At 44.5% G+C, this 17,254-nt stretch overlaps 1 protein-coding gene across 2 annotated transcripts in view; it reads left to right on the forward strand.

Annotated features, from left to right (window-relative positions):
- VRK2 (VRK serine/threonine kinase 2) overlaps window positions 1-17,254 on the forward strand; it is a 59,209-nt gene that overhangs the window by 21,251 nt on the left and 20,704 nt on the right. For both annotated transcript variants that reach the window (XM_035110924.3, XM_060273142.2), the window contains exons 8-9: window positions 2,236-2,368; window positions 16,343-16,463. In XM_035110924.3, coding sequence (XP_034966815.2) covers window positions 2,236-2,368; window positions 16,343-16,463 — 254 coding nt within the window. The remainder of the gene's footprint in view (window positions 1-2,235; window positions 2,369-16,342; window positions 16,464-17,254) is intronic.

A 17,254-nucleotide genomic window follows, 5' to 3' on the forward strand; every position in this document is an offset into this window, starting at 1 on the left:
TGTTTCTTTTCATGTTTAGTCTAGCGCAAGGGGTAGCCTGTCCGGTAGGTGGGAAGTTGAACTCCCTTGAAAGGAGCAGGTCTGCATCTTGCAGGTGCTCCTGGATTCAACACTGTCCCAGGAGGCTCAGGTGGCCTCGGCGGTGAGGATTGCCTTTCTTTAAATAGTTCTGGCTGGTTCGCCAGCTACAACCCCGTTTGAATAATTTGGCCACTGTACTCCATGCTCTGGAGGAGCTCTGGCAGGTCAGATGGGGCCTGTGGACCAGAAGTTCCCCAAACCCTGTGATGTACAGCAGTGCTGTCCAACAGGTCGATTGAGATCGACTGGTCGATCCCCGGGACGTTCTGGTTGATCATGGCCTCCTTTTCCTTTGCGGTGGCCCTGCCCCCTCCCTCCATTTTTGCATGGAGTTGTTCCATATCCAGTTCTAACTGTAGCTTCTTGTCCCACATAGAGATTTCTCCGGAGACAGATGAGGTGATCAGGCACTCTCATTTCTTTAAGAACTTGCCATAGTTTGCTGTGGTTGACACAGTCAAAGGCTTTTGCATAGTCAATGAAGCAGAAGTAGACGTTTTTCTGGAACTCTCTAGCTTTCTCCATAATCCAGCGCATGTTTGCAATTTGTTCTCTGGTTCCTCTGCCCCTTCGAAATCCAGCTTGCACTTCTGGGAGTTCTCGGTCCACATACTGCCTAAGCCTGCCTTGTAGAATTTTGAGCATAACCTTGCTAGCGTGTGAAATGAGGGCAATTGTGCGGTAGTTGGAGCATTCTTTGGCACTGCCCTTCTTTGGGATTGGGATGTAGACTGATCTTATTACTGTTATTATTATTTAAAATTCTATAGCACCCTTCACCCAAAGATCATGTGCCAGTTTACCAAATAAAAACACAAAAATACATTACCTTATAAGAGACAAAGACAATACCTCCTCAAATTTAAAAGGGCATTGATTCTTTAATTAGCCAAAGGACTGGGAGAAGAGGAATGTTTTCGCCTGGTACTTCAAGTTACGTAATTAAGGTGCCAGGTAAGCCTCCCTGTTCGGAGCATTCCACAAATGGAGATCCACCGCAAGATAATGTCCCTTCCCATGTTGCCGCCCTCTGGACCTCACATGGAGAAGACACACAAAGGGAGGGCCTCATCAGAGGATGATCTCAAGGTTCGGGTAGGTTCATATGGAGAGAGGCGGTCTTTGAGGTATTGCAGTCCAGAGACATTTAAGGCTTTTCCGGGCAAAAGCAGCTATTTGAATTGGGCCTGGAAGCTACTTGGCAGCCAGTGCATTTGGGCCAGGATTGGTGTAATATGCTCACACCATCTTGCCCCAGTGAGCAACCTAGCAGCCAACTTCTGCACCAGCTGAAGTTTCCAAACAGTCTTCAGAGGCAGCCCCCATGTATAATGCATTGCAGTAATCAAACATAGAGGTTACCAAGTCAAGTTGGCATGCTCTGTGTGAAAGTTCATTAAACAAGTGCTCAGCAAGTGCTGAGACCATAGCTGGGTTTGCTTGTGACATCACCCCTAGAGGGTTACCATTCTTTCCTTATTTCTGCCAAATTCAGACATGGCAAAACTGACAACCTGGGGGCCTTCCTTTTCAGGTTTATTTGCGGGGGGTGGGGGTTGTGTGTGGCTGTTGGAAAACTTTCAAGAGCTTCTGTTCCAACTACAGAGAGATGTTCTCTCCTGGAGACTTTTTGTCCCCCCCACCAGAAGGAAAAATTAGTATGGCATACGCTTGGTGTTTGTGAAAAACTTTCCTCTTCCTTCTGTCCTTTTTCTGTAAGCACGGCTGTTATGAACTTGTCGAAGGGGCTTGCTGTTGAAAGACAAGATCTGTCGTGCCTGCGTGTGTGAGTGTGTTTAGTAAGGAGGAGACGGGGTCCCATAAGCAGCATGGAGACAGATAAAAGACATATTGCACTTTATGATGTCTGGAGGCCCACCTGGAGAGAAGATAGCTTAGGAGCAAAACAGACAAAAAATTCCTTTCTGCTCTGAAATAAGAATGGGTATGGAAGAGGCACGCAATTCAGGAGGGCGAGGGTAGCTCTTAACAGCCCCTCAATGGACATATTTTATCCTGAGATGCCATTTGGCTTAATAAAATGCAGATCTGAGAGTCTCCTCAAGCCACCGTTTTCCTCCAGCTTAATTAGAAAGGTTATACTTTTTTCCAGAGGACGAAAACATCATTCATTTCTCTCCTCTTGTCTTCCAGGTTTATCTTGCTGATTATGGACTCGCCTACAGATATTGTCCCGATGGGAACCACAAAGAGTATCGGGAAAATCCTAAGAAGGGCCATAATGGGACCATAGAGTTTACCAGCTTGGATGCCCACAAGGGAGTAGGTAGGCTGCTCTCTCCCTCTCCCCCCCCCCACCTCCCTCCTCCCTCAGTCTTCCTTCACCCCTTCAAACACATTTCGGGGAGGAGAAATGAGTAATTGGGCTGGTGTGAAGCACACTTGGAGCAGCCGTGGGTTTATGGGGCTCTGTGTGGCGACTTCCTGTCCCCCTAAGTCAGTGTGGCAATCTGTAGTGTAGCAAGGGAGAAAGCATGATACAGAACAGTGAATTTTGAATAATGCTGCAAGGCGAAGAGAACTTCTTTTTTCCCTTTTTTTTTTAAAGAAAGGAAATTACTGCCTTTAAGTAAACTTTGATGTCGTGCACTGTGAAGCTGTACAATCAGATCAGTAGTAGAGTGGAACTCTCACTCTTTCAGTCTGCTTTTTACAGCAGATGAATCTGTTTTGACATCACTGGACTTACTTGCAGATTTAGATGCGTGGAAAGGAGAATCTCGGGCATCCCCCCCCCCAACCCTCCAGGCCTCTCTGTCTTGGCCATTGAGCCTCTCTTCAGGCCACGCCCCTCACTGGCCTTGATTGACACCATTCCTGAATAAATTTGCCTAGTGTGTGTCCTTAATCTCTGATGATGATTCTTGCTTGTCTGGATGTGAGAATAGAGAGGTGGCGGGATGACTGTGTGTAGAAACTAGCCGACTGTATAAGGTGAAGTTTAAATTCAGGACTACACATTCTTTTGTCTCTGGCCCTGCCCATCATTCGTATGTGCCTCTGGAAGGTTATCCAGAATGGAATGTGGCCCTTCAGCTGGGGGTGGGGTTGGGGAGATTCCCCATTTCTGAATTATGTGCACCTCTAGATTTTGCAGTGCACCTTTGGTCCCTAAAAGAATGCAAAAAATTAATAATAATTATGCATTTTGCTATATGGGAAGAATGCCTACAAAACGTGTACAATTTACCCGTGGAATATTTGTGCATTTGTAGGGAAAATCCACACACAAAAAAAGGGGACTGGTCTGTAACTGAGTGCAAGCTAAATTAATTCAGCAGAGATTAAACCTTGCGGCTTCATCTCTACCTTGTCTTATTTTACTACTCATACCAAAACACACAGGAATCCTCCTACCTACAGGCCACCTGTTGGCCGAAGTCAGTGATCACTTTGCCCCTTTCCAACTATATTATGCCGTGCTCTCGGCAAGACGGCTCTCCTCGTTTCTGATTAAACTTCCTAAAGCTCATCATCTTTTCTCGTTATTTTGCAAGCTATGTGAAGTGTTAACTTTTTAAAAAATTCTTGCCCGCCCCTGCTCCCTCACGCCCCCCCCCACAGTAGCCTTTCATATATCTTACTTATTTAAACTCACTTTGACGGTATTGGAAACACATTTGCAGGTAAATTACATACATAGTCCTTTTATTGGATATTGATTGCACTGCCTTGCATTCCAAGGCAGACTTAATTCAACAATTCCCTAATTAGTTAAAGTCATAACCTGTGTCTTGTATTCATTTACCATTAATTAAACCTCAGCTGTTTATTACACTGCAGTCCAAATTCAATAGCCGGCCCAAAGAGCCATAGAAAAAGAGAAAAAGGTCAATATCGAAAACATATGGCACTTGGGCGAGCCTGTCCGTCCCCCCAATGGCTGCATTGCTTGCAATCGATGAGGGTCAATGCAACGCGACTTTCTTAGTTGCTATGTCAGCAAGACACAAAGTCAATTCTAATGTTATGCTAGTGTGGAAAAAATAAAAGTGATTATTGCCAAACTTTGACTACTGTTTAACTTGAGACTTTTTTGGGGGAGGGGAGTAGGTGCTCTTTAGGAGTTCTGTCTCAAATTTCTTCCCAACTTGCCAATAAGATTCCTCCTTTCTTTCTCCTACCAGCTTCAACCCCCCCCAAAAAAAACCCCTGCCTCTTCTATAAAGCTTTTAAATTTGATTCCCCCCACCCAAAATCTGTGGGTAGCAAACATGTGCTTTCCAGATGTTACCATATTGCCTTCCACAAATGCCTTGGGGCAATGCACAGAATTCAACAGAAGCAGCTAAGAAAAAATTGGGAACAAACATAGGAAGTAATATCGGATAAATTTTAAAGCAGTTCTGCTGAGTTAACACCCCTGGCAGAGACCTGTTCACATGGCTGGGAAAGGTTGCCGGAACAGAAATGTCTTCAGTTGTTTCTGGTAAGTGTGGATAGCAGGCATCTGTTGAATAGCGACAGGAATGCCGTTCCACAGAACAGGGGCAACCACACTAAAGGCCCTGATCTTCTGTGTCTTCTGATCTTCAGGGAACCTTTAGGAGAAACTCTCCTGCTCTCATGGGACCCAGGTGGCGCTGTGGGCTAAACCACTGAGCCTAGGGCTTGCTCATCAGAAGGTCGGTGGTTCGAATCCCTGTGACGGGGTGAGCTCCCGTTGCTTGGTCCCAGCTCCTGCCAACCTAGCAGTTCGAAAGCACATCAAAATGCAAGTAGATAAATAGGAACCGCTATAGCGGGAAGGTAAACGGCGTTTCCATGTGCTGCTCTGGTTTGCCAGAAGCGGCTTTGTCATGCTGGCCACATGACCTGGAAGCTATACGTCGGCTCCCTCGGCCAATAATGCGAGATGAGCGCGCAACCCCAGAGTCGGTCACAACTGGACCTAATGGTCAGGGGTCCCTTTACCTTTACCTCCTGCTCTTATAGATGTTGTTGGGGTCTAATTTCAATCAGCCTCTACAAGCATGGTCAGGGATGATGAAAGTTGGAGATAAGCAACATTGCCCATGTGACTTGGTTTCCCCAGCCACTCTGGGCAGCTTTGAACTGAATATAAAAGAACAACAAAACACCATACATTAAAAACTTCCCAATGCAGGGCTGCCTTCAGATGTCTTCGGAAAGTTGTATAGTTACATCTCTCCTTGACATCTGATGGAAAGATGCTCCACAGGGCATGCACCACTACCAAGAAGGCCCTCTGCCTGGCTCCCTGGAGCTTCACTTCTCGGAGTGAGGGAACCGCCAGAAGGCCCTCGGAGCTGGACCTCAGTGTCCGGGCTGGATGATATGGGTGGAGACGCTCCTTCAGGTATACAGGGCCAAAGCTGTTTGGGGCTTTTAAGGACTTAAGTCAGTGTTGGTGCATTTGCCTTGTAAACTTTTCCAGCAAACTTTTCCAGCAGGGGGCTGGTTCACTGTCCCTCAGACCTTGGGGGGGGGGACTATTTTTTTGGGGGGGGGGATGAAAGAATTCCTATGCCCCACAAATAACCCAGAGATGCATTTTAAATAAAAGGACACATTCTACTCATGTAAAAGCACGCCGATTCCCGGACCGTACGTGGGGTGGATTTAGAGGGCGATTGGGCCAGATCCTACCCATGCCTTGTATTCTGCTGTTGGCCTTGCCCCTGTCTTCCCTCTCTCCCTCTTGTAAGCTCCTTTTAGAGAAATGTGGCACATAAGTTAGATTACTGATATATGCCAGTACTGTGTACTTTAGCAGCTCTCTCGATCTTTCCCAGCTTTTTTTATCTGCAAACTTTGTAGCTGGTGATAACCGGGCATCGACCCTGCATTCGAAAGATGCCCTTGGCCACTGAGCTGTTGCCCATTCTCCAAGGTTCCTCCTTCAAGCCTCATATACATTGATGGCTTTGTATAAACAATAATGTCCATACTTAGGGGAAAGGGGCAGGCCTTTTCTTTCTTTCTCTCTCTTTCCTCCCACCCTACCTTCTGCCCACCAGAAGAGGGAACGTGCGCGTCGGCAAACATTTGTGGTCGTTAATAGCTGCTGAACTGTTATCTTAAACTAATACTTTCTAACGAGTTTTACTTGGCACAAACAGCTATACGTTATTGCTTTTTCTATTAAAAGGACCATTGACCATGTAATGTAGAGGGCCTTGATAATTTGCCAGCACTGTTAAGACCTGCAGTCATTTAACGCTGGTCATTAGGAAGAATGAAATGGGGCTCTTGCGCCTCTCTGGTGCTGAGACAATTGCACTGTTTGACCTGCTGGAAGCATTTCAGGAGGAAAGGGGCCATAATGGGCAAGCATTTTTCTGGCCTGTGCAGTGGGATGAGGAGGGTGGAAATCTGTTAAGTCCACTGATGCTGTGCGACAGGCAGGCACGGCCTGTTCTGTAAAAGGCACCTGCTTTAGTCTATGAAAGGAATTATCAGGTGAAAAACGGCTCCTGAATGGATGGCGCTTGAGCGCTCACTATTTCCCTGGTTCAAGGGAATAGGAAATAGTTACTCCACTCAAATAGCTGAATTATGTGATGAGTTGTAGTTGCTCAGCCTGAATGCATTTGTGTAATGTGCTCCACCCCTATGGGTTATGGGTTTGTTTGTTTGTTTTTGCATATGTGGGGGTAATTATTTTTGGCCAAGGGGAAGTGAGTTGATGAAGAGAGCAGACATTTCTGTGCTCATGAGGACTTGATCCGATGGATTAATAATAATAATAATAATAATAATAATAATAATAATCCATCCATTAATAAAATGGTTAAACCACAGAGCCTAGGGCTTGCCGATCAGAAGGTCGGCGGTTCGAATGCCTGCCACGGGGTGAGCTCCCGTTGCTCAGTCCCAGCTCCTGCCAACCTAGCAGTTCGAAAGCACCTCAAAGTGCAAGTAGATAAATAGGTACCGCTCCGGCGGGAAGGTAAACATCATTTCCGTGTGCTGCTCTGGTTTGCCAGAAGCGGCTTAGTCATGCTGGCCACATGACCCGGAAGCTGTACGCCGGTGCTCTCGGCTAATAACTCAAGATGAGCGCCGCAACCCCAGAGTCGATCATGACTGGACCTAATGGTCAGGGGTCCCTTACCTTATTATTATTATTATTATTATTATTATTATTATTATTATTATTATACCACGCTCACCTGGCTGGGTTTCCCCAGCCAACTCTGGGGTTCAAGTTACAAAAAAGGAGATTCATTCCAAACTTTCTGACAGTAAGAGCTATTCAACAGTGGAATGGACTCCCTTGGGAGGTGGTGGACTCTCCCTTCCTTGGAGTTTTTTAAGCAGAGGTTGGGTGGTCACCAATCATGGATGCTTCAGAGATTCCTGCCGTGCAGAGGGTTGGGCTGGATGACCCTCAGGGTCCTCTCCGAATGTACAATTCTAGGAGGCCTAGAAACTAGGAGCGTGCATCAATCACAAGGTCCAGTTTAGACCCCCTGTTTGGCATTTTGGAAAACTGCATGCCTTAGTCCAAGGTGCTTTGTAAGTGGCCCAGTTTGTCTCGAAATGCATCCAAGTCCATTCGCGATGATGATAGACTGTAATAGAAAGGAGGACCAAAAGGGGTTCTAAGATGTAACCGTTCTGGGTGCAGTGCCGTATCTCTGAACACGCACATGGGCTTCCCTGCCACTGCACCCCTTGCCTGCATTGCATCACTGGCTGCTCCTAAACCACGTGCAGAGTGTGTGGGGTGGTGTCTGCAGCTCAGCAGTAGATCATGTGAATTGCATAGGAAAGGACCCAGATTTAATCCCTGGGATCTCCAGGGAAGTCCCCTGTCTGAAGCCCTGCTGTCAGTCAACACAGGTGAGCTAGGAGGCTTCAGGGACTGGCTCTGCCTCAGACGGATTTTCTGTGTTCCTTAAAATCCCCCCTGCTCTGCATGCAGAACTGGGGTTGTTTGTGTCTCGGTCTTAAACAGAATCACAGCCCACCTTGCGGCAGAAGTGATAAAATAGCTGTAAAGCCATAAAAATGCTATATGAGCGATAAACATTCGGCATTGGGGGCTCCTATTTCCTCCAAATTCAATTCTTTGTGCTTGAAACCAATGGTCTAAGCAACCGTACGATTGGCTTGGGTCTCTTTTTCTCCCCCCCCCCAATTTTAATCCCAGAATCTGCCCAGATCTTATGGAGCATTCGTTTTCTTTCCCGAAAGCCGTGTTGTGCAAATAGTGTTGCCTTCCTTGCTTGTTCCTTGATAATTAAAGAGAATTATACCTGCGTCAAGCATACCTCTTAAAAATTTGTTACATTGTTAGTAGTGTTAAAAAGTAATATTTGGATCAATGTGGCAAATGGATTTTTGCAGATTTTCTACTCACTGAGGCATGCAGTCAATACCTAATTTCTCTGGAGATATACTGCGCTTAACATATCGAGCTTCTTTTAAATACTCTGGGCCCTGCACGCGGAGTGCATGAGACTGGTTTTAATTTGCCACCATTGATGAACATAAGAGGAATATGAACTGTCTGAATTAAATTTGTTCCAGTGTGTTTATCTGTAAGGGGGTGGCTGGCTTGGCTGGCTGTGGGGTCGGGTGGGGTGGGGAGGAAGAGTTCAGGTGCTGTTTCCTGCCCAATTGCTTTTAACAAGTAAATTACACAGCTGATGCTAAGAGATTCATTCCTTTCCTAAGAGAGGTGGGAATCTTCATCTCAATATGCTTTTTATTAATTCGACAAAGCGATGCGGAAGCACTTCTGCACAAGCGTTTTTGCAGTGATACCGGGGCATTCTCAGGCACGAGGCTTTAAATAGGCAGAGAGGCTGGTGTGTGTGATGAGAGATGCGTTGTTGGACCTGAAGCATAAATTTAAAGCACTGTGAGGACTACAACTCCCACCATCCCTAGCCAACAGGGACCAGTGGTCAGGGATGATGGGAGTTGTAGTCCCAAAACATCTGGAGGGCCGAGTTTGCCTATGCCTGGTTAAAAGGTAAAGGGACCCCTGACCATTAGGTCCAGTCGTGACCGACTCTGGGGTTGCGCGCTCATCTCGCATTATTGGCCGAGGGAGCCGGCGTATAGCTTCCAGGTCATGTGGCCAGCATGACAAAGCCACTTCTGGCGAACCAGAGCAGCACATGGAAACGCCATTTACCTTCCCGCTGTAGCGGTCCCTATTTATCTACTTGCATTTTAATGTGCTTTCGAACTGCTAGGTTGGCAGGAGCTGGGACCAAGCAACGGGAGCTCACCCCGTTGCAGGGATTCGAACCGCCGACCTTCTGATCAGCAAGCCCTAGGCTCAGTGGATTAACCCACAGCGCCACCTGGGAGAGACTCCTATTCCCCTCTCAGAGCTACAGTTCCCAGAGTCCCCCAGGAAAGGGGATGGACTGGGAAACCAGTCTGGGAGTTATGGTTCCGTTTAGCCATCTCCTAACAACTCTCAGCACCCTTAACAAACTGTAATGCCCGGGATTCCTTCACAGTGGTTTAAAGTGGCATGATGATTCGCCAAGCTTGTGAGACTCATCTGATAACAACGAGAAATGGAGCTTTTAAATGGTCATTGGGCCAGTTTCTTGCCTATAAAAGATTCAGCAGGCGCATTCCATTTCAGCTTGTAAAATGCATGCTGAAAACTTTTCTGAATAGAATTACTTTTGGGAATCATAGAGACAGAACTGCCCAAACTCTATAGAAATCTATTCATGTATGCTGCTACAGCAGCAATAATGTTACTTGCCCAAAAATGGAAAGAAGAAGGAAGTCCCAGGACAAGAAGAATAGATACGAAAACTTGTGGAATATGCAGAAATCTGAAGAAGTGTGCATGCACACGAAAGCTCATACCAAAATAAAAACTTAGTTGGTCTTTAAGGTGCTGCTGGAATGAATTTTTTTTATTTTGTTTAAAAAAAAGAAGAAATCAAGATAACCAACTTTTTATAAAAGGATGGAAATGGTTTATTGAATATTTACAAATGAACTGTAAACAGATAAGAATACTGGCAGGATGACTGTAATAACCTGCAGTTTATAAGGGTGTGTATTTAAAGTAGATGAATAAATGAGCAAATTAAGTTAATTTGGATATGCAGAAAATATGAAGAATAAATTTAAGGAACTGCAGAAAGAGGGGGAAGGAAGTCAAGTTTTGAAATGTAAAAAAAAAAATGATTGTAAAATTATTGAAATGTATAAAATGGAAAATCATAAAAAGACACTAAAAGTAGAAAACATAAGAATGCATTCTGAATGACCAGTCCCCACCAGAAAGGATGTGGCTGGGTTTTGGACTAAGATTACTGATCATTTGTTAAATCAAGGGCATTTGATCAGTTTTTGAGGAACTCCAGGAATCTCTCCTGCAGTTTGAAAACCTTGGAGTACATATTTGTTGTATTTTTAGCTAATATTTAACAAAAAAAAAACCCTGCATGTCTCTCCCAACTCCTCTCCCCTTTCCGATGTATTCTTCCTTTAGAAATAAACCCAGAGTGGTTTTGAGCACCCTAGTAGAATCTCTGTTGTTAAGACTGTTGCCAACATCAGGCTTCAGAGGACCATGAATTGGAGGAGGCTAGAGCTCGGGAAGGAAATCACATGAGGTCTTGAGTTCAATTCTTGGCATCCGGGGTTAAAGAGTCCAGGGGGCAGGTATTGGAAAAACCCTGCTTTAGAGCATTGCAGAGTCATTGGGGGCAGTAGTAGGTTAAATAGATCAAACATTGTAGTTGCTGGTGTTTTTTTTTTTTTTTTAAAAATAATCCAGCTACCCCAATCCCTCTCCTAAGGCAGAGTCATGTATCCATGAAAATAGAACAATGGGGGTACTCCATGCTTTGGCGGTTGTGGGTTAAATCAAAATAAAATTAGTGCCATTTCTATTAATTATGCAAATGAAGCATGTTTGCCCTTTGAGGCTTACAGAAGAATAATTATTCAGGATAAGGAAATACACACAAAGAATTATGTGCGGCACTGAAGAACCACCACCATAAAAAAAAACCCAGATCACCAGGATATCAGCACACATTGTATGTTTCCAAGCACAATTCAAAGTGTTGGTGCTGACCTTTAAAGTCCTAAACTGCCTCGGCCCAGTATACCTGAAGGAGCGTCTCCACCCCCATCGTTCAGCCCGGACACTGAGGTACAGCGCCGAGGGTCTTCTGGTGGTTCCCTCGTTGCAAGAAGCCAAGTTACAGGGAACCAGGCAGAGGGCCTTGTCGGTAGTGGCACCCGCCCTGTGGAATGCCCTCCCACCAGATGTCAAAGAGAAAAACACCTACCAGACTTTTAGAAGACATCTGAAGGCAGCCCTGTTTAGGGAAGCTTTTAATGTTAAACGGACCATTTTAATATTTTGTTGGAAGCAGCCCAGAGTGGCTGGGGAAACCCAGCCAGATGGGCGGGGTATGAATAATGAATTATTATTATTATTGAAACCTTTTATTTTTTTATAGCTTTTGGTACTGGAACCCTTAAAGCTGAGATTTTCAAGATGCTGATTCTTTATTTTATTTACCAAGAGGTTTAAAACAAAACAAACAAACAGGATGTGGCGCATAGTACCATCAAATTAAAACCCACGTTACGCCCCTTTTAAAACGAAGTGGTCAAGGTTAACCTGGAGCACAGCATTTAATAAAATGCAGTTGAAATAAAAACTTCTAAAAGTTTTCCCTTGAAAACTGAGGCTGCTGGGACCATGCACGTCTCCTGGGGGAAGGAATGTCACAACTGCAAGGCCCCCCATTGGAAAAGGTTTTACCACATCCCCTTTTCCCATGGCCAGATTCTGCATTTGCAGGGAGGTCATCGAAGCGCATGCGTTGTCACTCCTTAAAGCTCTGTTCCTTCCTAGGAAACCATTAGACTACTAAACCTTGGTGTCTTAAGTTCCCACAGCCATTGCCATCCTCCGCCAATACCTCTCAGCACAGCTCTTGTTTCATTCTTCTAGAAATTACACATCACAGATATGATTTGGCCACGGCTGTCAAACAAAAGAAAACTCTGCCCAGTAGTGACGCTTCTGTAAAGCTTGCTATTCTCCTCTTCAGCGTGATCTGATTTTGCGTATGCATCGGCTGTAAAATGTGCCAATTTATGGACATTTACTTGGTGCGTGCCATTTCCTGTTCCTGGACTTCTTCCACCCCACACAAATTTATTTGGCTTGGCTTAGAACGGTCACTGAAGAATTATGTCGTTAACGAGCAAAACAATTTTCAAATGCCTACTCCCTCCCCCCCCCCCATAGTTCTGGTTTGTCCACAGAGAAATTGAACTTAATCTGATTCTAAATGAGAGTTGGGTTTCTCGTTGGGAAAAATATAGGCCTGTAAAAGTGACGGATTATAGAGAGGAAGTGTTGGATTTTCTAGAAATGAAATTATCAGAATTGTCACTTTGTTTATGACATCTTAAAAATGAAGCAACACGATCCTCAATGAAATTTATCCTTTTTGAAATTGACAGGAAGTGCTCAGTAACACTGTCTCTTGGATTTTTAACCAACCTTTCCCACCCAGTAACAGCATAATAATTTGCCAATATTTCTTTTAAAACAGTATAAATATTCTGCCCTCACAATCTGATTTGAGGAGAAATGCAGCGCAAAAGAAATATGTGCACCTTTGTATAAAAATTGTGTGGATTTTGATGTGGGGGTATGGATCAATGCATTATGAAATGATTTACTTAGAAATTGTGACTTTTTGTTATTTACTTTTAAATGAAGACCAGGTAGGTTTTATTCAAGGAAGCAGGCTGACAAATAACACAAGGAAGCTGATAAATGCCATGCATTAAAACTTCCTCTTTGGTACTTGTTCAGCTTACTTGTCTCAAGGCATCCTTAATAATTTCCTCTCGCCCTCTCATCTTTGGCAGTTTGCATACTTATTTATTTTGTGTGTGTGCTCACTAATGCACACAAGGACTAGAGTGAATAAAACGAATGGTGACCCTCTTCCTCTCTGTCAGGGAACAGAGAGCACAGAAAACACGCCAGCTTCCCAAATGTCTCAAACGTGCAAGTTCTAAATACATTTAAAAACCGCAAAGCCAAATGCATCGTGGGGAATCTTATTTTTTTTTTTAAAAAAAAAGATTTCAAAGCAGCTTGGGTATAGGTACATCGTGTGCTGAAGTGGAGGAAAATTGTGTCTCTGGGGTCTTTTTCTCCTGAAGAAGGGTTGCAATAATTTAGCTACGGGATTCTAAATGGCTTAATGTTTCCTCCTGGCTTCGTATCAAATTGCATCTTCAGTTGGGGGTAGAGGAGGAATATTTGTATGTTGTGAACCACCCTGAGATCTACGGATGAAGGGTGGTATACAAATAATAATAATAATAATAATAATAATAATAATAATAATAATAATAATAAATAGCAGCAGCAGCATGGAAGAATGGATTTTAAAGTTAATGGACTATGCGGGGCTGGTGAAACTAACAGAAAATTAAGAAACCAATAGGACAGACTATTTATGAAGAAATGGAAGCCCTTTTTTGGAATATCTGGAAAAAAATATCAGAGGAAATCATGAGCAGGATTTGAAATAGGAGGAGTGGAAGGAAAATGATAATATTTGAAATAAAAATATGTCTTGGGGGAAAATGTTTATTAGAATGCCATTTGTAAATGGGATGGGGTTAAGAACAGCATGGAGGGAAAGGCAGGAAGTTAAAGTTCACAGACATTTGAAAGTTGGAATTCATATGTAAAAGATTTTAAACTTTAATAAAAAACTGAAACACACAGACACACATGCATAGGTGGGGGAGAACTGGATCATTATAATTCTGACAACTTTCATCCAGAGGATTTAGCTGTCGTTCCTCTGGGAAAGACAAAATAGGTACCAGAGCAGCATTTTTGGAGAAAGCGGAGTGAGAATGATGAAGGAACCAACATAATTGGTTTGTGAGGCAGGAAAATCTCTCTCTCTGTGTGTGTGTGTGTGTGTGTGTGTGTGTGTGTGTGTGTGTGTGTGTTTGTGTGTGTGTGTGTGTAGGGAGGAGTGCTGCATTAACTTGAATGGAAATATTTTGCCCTACTGTATTTTAATTACGGCGACTACGGCTCGAGAAACGACAACAGTATGGCAAGTGTTAAAAGACGAGGCCGGCTGGCTTTTATACAAGACGCGCCAAGCCTTTGGATTTCGGACACAGTCGAGGCTGGCGTAGGATAGAAATGACCCCCAGGGGATAAAATGGCATCCAGCTAGATGGAAGGGCCTTTCATAATCCGATAGTCTAGCAGCAGTTAATATAGAGAGAACATGTTAAGAATTTATGTGCTTTCATCATATCAGAGAGAGGTGCGTGAGAGAGTAGGGGGGGGGGATAACAGGGACAGTGGTCTCATAGAACTGGACTTCCAAGAAGTCAACTCTTATAATTAAAAAGAGTGCTGAGGGGGTCTCTGTTGGAATTCCTGTAATGAAAGTTCATAATACAGAACCTGTTGGGTTAACAGCCACATCCTCTGAGGGTCGTCATCCGTCTCTGGTACTCTCCTGTATCCCTCCCTGAACACGAGCTCTCCTGTTCTAAGAGCAGGATGCAAATAGAGAGGTCGGGAACGCATTGCACCGTCAAAATAACTGAAACTGAAATTTGCACTGAAATTCAGTGCAAATGCACAATTCTTAATAATGGATTTTGTCAAAGCATTCGTGGCTAGTTTTCCCTGTTTAGGGAAGCTTTTAATGTTTGATGGATTTCTGTATTTTAGAATTTCTGTTTTTTTGGAAGCCGCCCAGAGTGGCTGGGGGAACCCGGCCAGATGGGCGGGGTATAAATAATAAATTATTATTATTATTATTATTATTATTATTATTATTATTATTATTATTATTATTATATTCTCTCCCCAACCTCCCCCCTCCCTCTTTCTATTATATGGGTGCTTCCAGACTGTTGCTGTTTTTAGCTGGGATTAAGTCAATGTCCTGGCAAATTCAGATCTCACAATCATAGTTCATTGAGAGGTCTTGTACAACAAACCACCTCCTCCCTTCCCCAAAGATCAGACCTTTTGCAAGAAGTGATAGGAGAATGCACCGAGAAGCAAAACTTGCTTGGATGCAACATCACCTAACTGCCCCTCGAAGAAATTGGGATGAATTTTCGTAAAATAGCCGACGTCATCTACTCTCCCTGAAGACAGACCTGGGTGAACGTTCAACAAACAGTATGCCTGAATGTGCCCTAAATTCAAGAGCAAGCTCCAAATATGCAGAATTCTGCTTTTGCTCCCGCAATATTTGTTTGAGAATGAAGCTTAAAATGGCCATGGATGTCGGGCATCTCAGATTACACTGTGTGCCTGACTCTTTTCTTCTGTGCACATGACCTCTGCCCTTGGGAATAACCGTTCTGTCATGCGATTTTCAGCTATCTGCCTGCAAATACGTGTTTTGGGTTTAATGTTGCTAGGGAAAAAAGGGGGAGGTGTTGCATGCATATGTTTAATTCAACTTGCCACTTAGGTCAGCCACAGTTGACTGTGCCCCTTGAAACTGTTTGCGTTCGAGGCTTTGGAAATGAAACCCAGGTTTGAATTTTGACAGTTTCGCTCGAAGAGCCAAGTGGGCTTTATGATTTCAGCCGATACGAGGGAACTTCCCTGCGCATCTTGCCGGAGTTCGTCTGCCCACTAGAGCGCACTGTTGCCTTGCCTTCCACCCGCCAGACGCCTCTTGCTTGCTGGAGCAGGGAAGGCCATCTCTGTTTAGTCTGCTCTCGAAGGGTCTCCACATGACCAGTGTGGACCCCATGGACTTCCCGAAACATGTGTTAGCAATTTAGCAGCAGACATTTATTTCTTTGTTTTACTGCCTGGCTCTTGGAGAAAGTGTCGGTGCTGGGTTATGGGCTGTCTGGAGCATGTCAGAGGCCACGGGGATCAAGTTCATGTGACAGGCCAAGCTAAAGGGAAGGATGGAGTCTGAAGAGGTGAGGAAACTGACCCTCTCCCTCTCTCCTCTCTCAGCAGCAACAAATCCTTGCCTGTCTGTGGGCCGCAGCCAAAATTTGGGGCCGCCCGGAGTTCGTGGGGCAGCTGAACAAACAGGACACAATTCTGCCTGTTGCTCTGCTGCATCGAACTGCAGATTCAAGTTACCGCAGTTTCCAGTTCTCCCTTTCCCTCCCTCACAAATAAGGGGGACCAATTGAACATCACCCCCTGTCTCTTTCCATCCCCACCTTTTAAAAGTGCTCTTTACATTCCTTCTCTCCCTCCCTTTCTCTCTCCTTTTAGCTCCATCCAGACGAGGAGACCTTGAAATTCTTGGCTTCTGCATGCTCCAGTGGATGTGTGGGAATCTGCCCTGGGAGCGGAATTTGAGGAACCTTGATGCCGTCCGGGATGCAAAAGCAAAGTAAAAACAAAAAACAGAAGCATGATATATTTAACACGTATTTTGGGGTATTCTCACCTCCCTCCAAAGCTCAGGGCAGGTTATGATGGTGAAATTGTTGCATCTGTAAAATGGGGAGGGAAGCTTGAAGGGAAGGATCGCAGGGGCATTTGCTTTGTGTGCAGAAGGTTCTGGGTTCGAACTCTGGCATCTCCAGGTAAGGGAACGTCCCCTGTCTGAAACCCCGGGAGGAGAGCTGTTGCCATTCAGTGCAGACAACATTGAGGTACCTGCTCCAATGTTCCTAACTTAAAGAGATAGATATTTCCTTCAACAATTCCACAAGTCTTAATCTCAGGGTCCTGGGTTGAAAAACCACGTTGGGCAAAAAGATTCTGGCATTACAGGGGGTTGGACTGGATGACCCTTGTGGTCCTTTTCCAAGTCTACAATTCTGCAAAATAGCTCTCAAATGATCAAGAAACCAGAGAACAGTGATGGCCACAAGGGCGGGTGGGTGGGTATGCATTTCTGGCGAGTGGGGTGAACATTCTCCCATTGCTAGATTTCCAAAAGACAAATATCAGAGCACTTTATGTTAACAAATGCTCCCTCCCCACACTGCTAAACATGCATTTTCCGGAGTAACTCTTAATGTGATTTTGACTAATTTAACTTTCAAGTAACCATGCTTAAGACTGCAACCTTATTTAATTTTCAGTATATGAAAAGTGCCTTTTCTTTACATAACCACACACAGTTCCAGGAATGAGGAGCAGCTGCAGGAGATGGGGGGATTAAGGTACATTCCT

This window comes from Zootoca vivipara, chromosome 3, assembly GCF_965207765.1.
Source record: "Zootoca vivipara chromosome 3, rZooViv2.hap1.1, whole genome shotgun sequence".
In the NCBI taxonomy this organism is placed as follows: Eukaryota; Metazoa; Chordata; class Lepidosauria; order Squamata; family Lacertidae; genus Zootoca; species Zootoca vivipara.